At 65.1% G+C, this 538-nt stretch overlaps 2 protein-coding genes across 2 annotated transcripts in view; both read left to right on the top strand.

The window, feature by feature from the left end:
* Positions 1-538, top strand: part of CCDC124 (coiled-coil domain containing 124) — a 34,285-nt gene that overhangs the window by 16,210 nt on the left and 17,537 nt on the right. The gene's annotated exons all lie outside the window — the stretch shown is intronic.
* SLC5A5 (solute carrier family 5 member 5) overlaps positions 1-538 on the top strand; it is a 13,343-nt gene that overhangs the window by 10,371 nt on the left and 2,434 nt on the right. The window contains exons 12-13 of the mRNA XM_009279870.1: positions 237-335; positions 388-491. Of these exons, the coding sequence (XP_009278145.1) occupies positions 237-335; positions 388-491 (203 nt within the window). The remainder of the gene's footprint in view (positions 1-236; positions 336-387; positions 492-538) is intronic.

Genomic DNA, 538 nt, shown 5'->3' with positions numbered 1-538 from the left:
GATGGCGCCTTGGGGGGGTATGGGGGTGCAGGTGGCTTGCTGTGATGTCACACCGCTTTCTTTGTTCACTGTGATGTCACACCGCTTTCCTTGTTCACCGTGACATCACACCAGTTTCCCTGTTCACTGTGATGTCACACTGCTTTCCCTGTTCACTGTGATGTCACACCGCTTTCCTTGTTCACCGTGACGTCACACCGCTGTCTCTGCCGGCCCCTGACCCCCTCCCCTCGCAGGCCGGCCATCGTGGGTGACTTCTACGCCATCTCCTACCTGTACTACGGGGCGCTGGGGACCCTCACCACGGTGGTGGCGGGGGTCCTGCTCAGCTCCCTGCCAGGTGTCACACCGCTGTCTCTGCCGGCCCCTGACCCCCTCCCCTCGCAGGCCGGCCATCGTGGGTGACTTCTACGCCATCTCCTACCTGTACTACGGGGCGCTGGGGACCCTCACCACGGTGGTGGCGGGGGTCCTGCTCGGCTCCCTGCCAGGTGAGGCCCCAGCGCCAGGGTCCCGTCCCCGTTCCCCCTCCCCCCCC

The sequence above is a fragment of the Aptenodytes forsteri genome, unplaced genomic scaffold, assembly GCF_000699145.1.
Source record: "Aptenodytes forsteri isolate BGI_AS27 unplaced genomic scaffold, ASM69914v1 Scaffold147, whole genome shotgun sequence".
NCBI lineage: Eukaryota > Metazoa > Chordata > Aves > Sphenisciformes > Spheniscidae > Aptenodytes > Aptenodytes forsteri.
The sequence above is the reverse complement of the archived record's forward strand: the minus strand, read 5'-3'. Positions and strand labels throughout refer to the sequence as shown.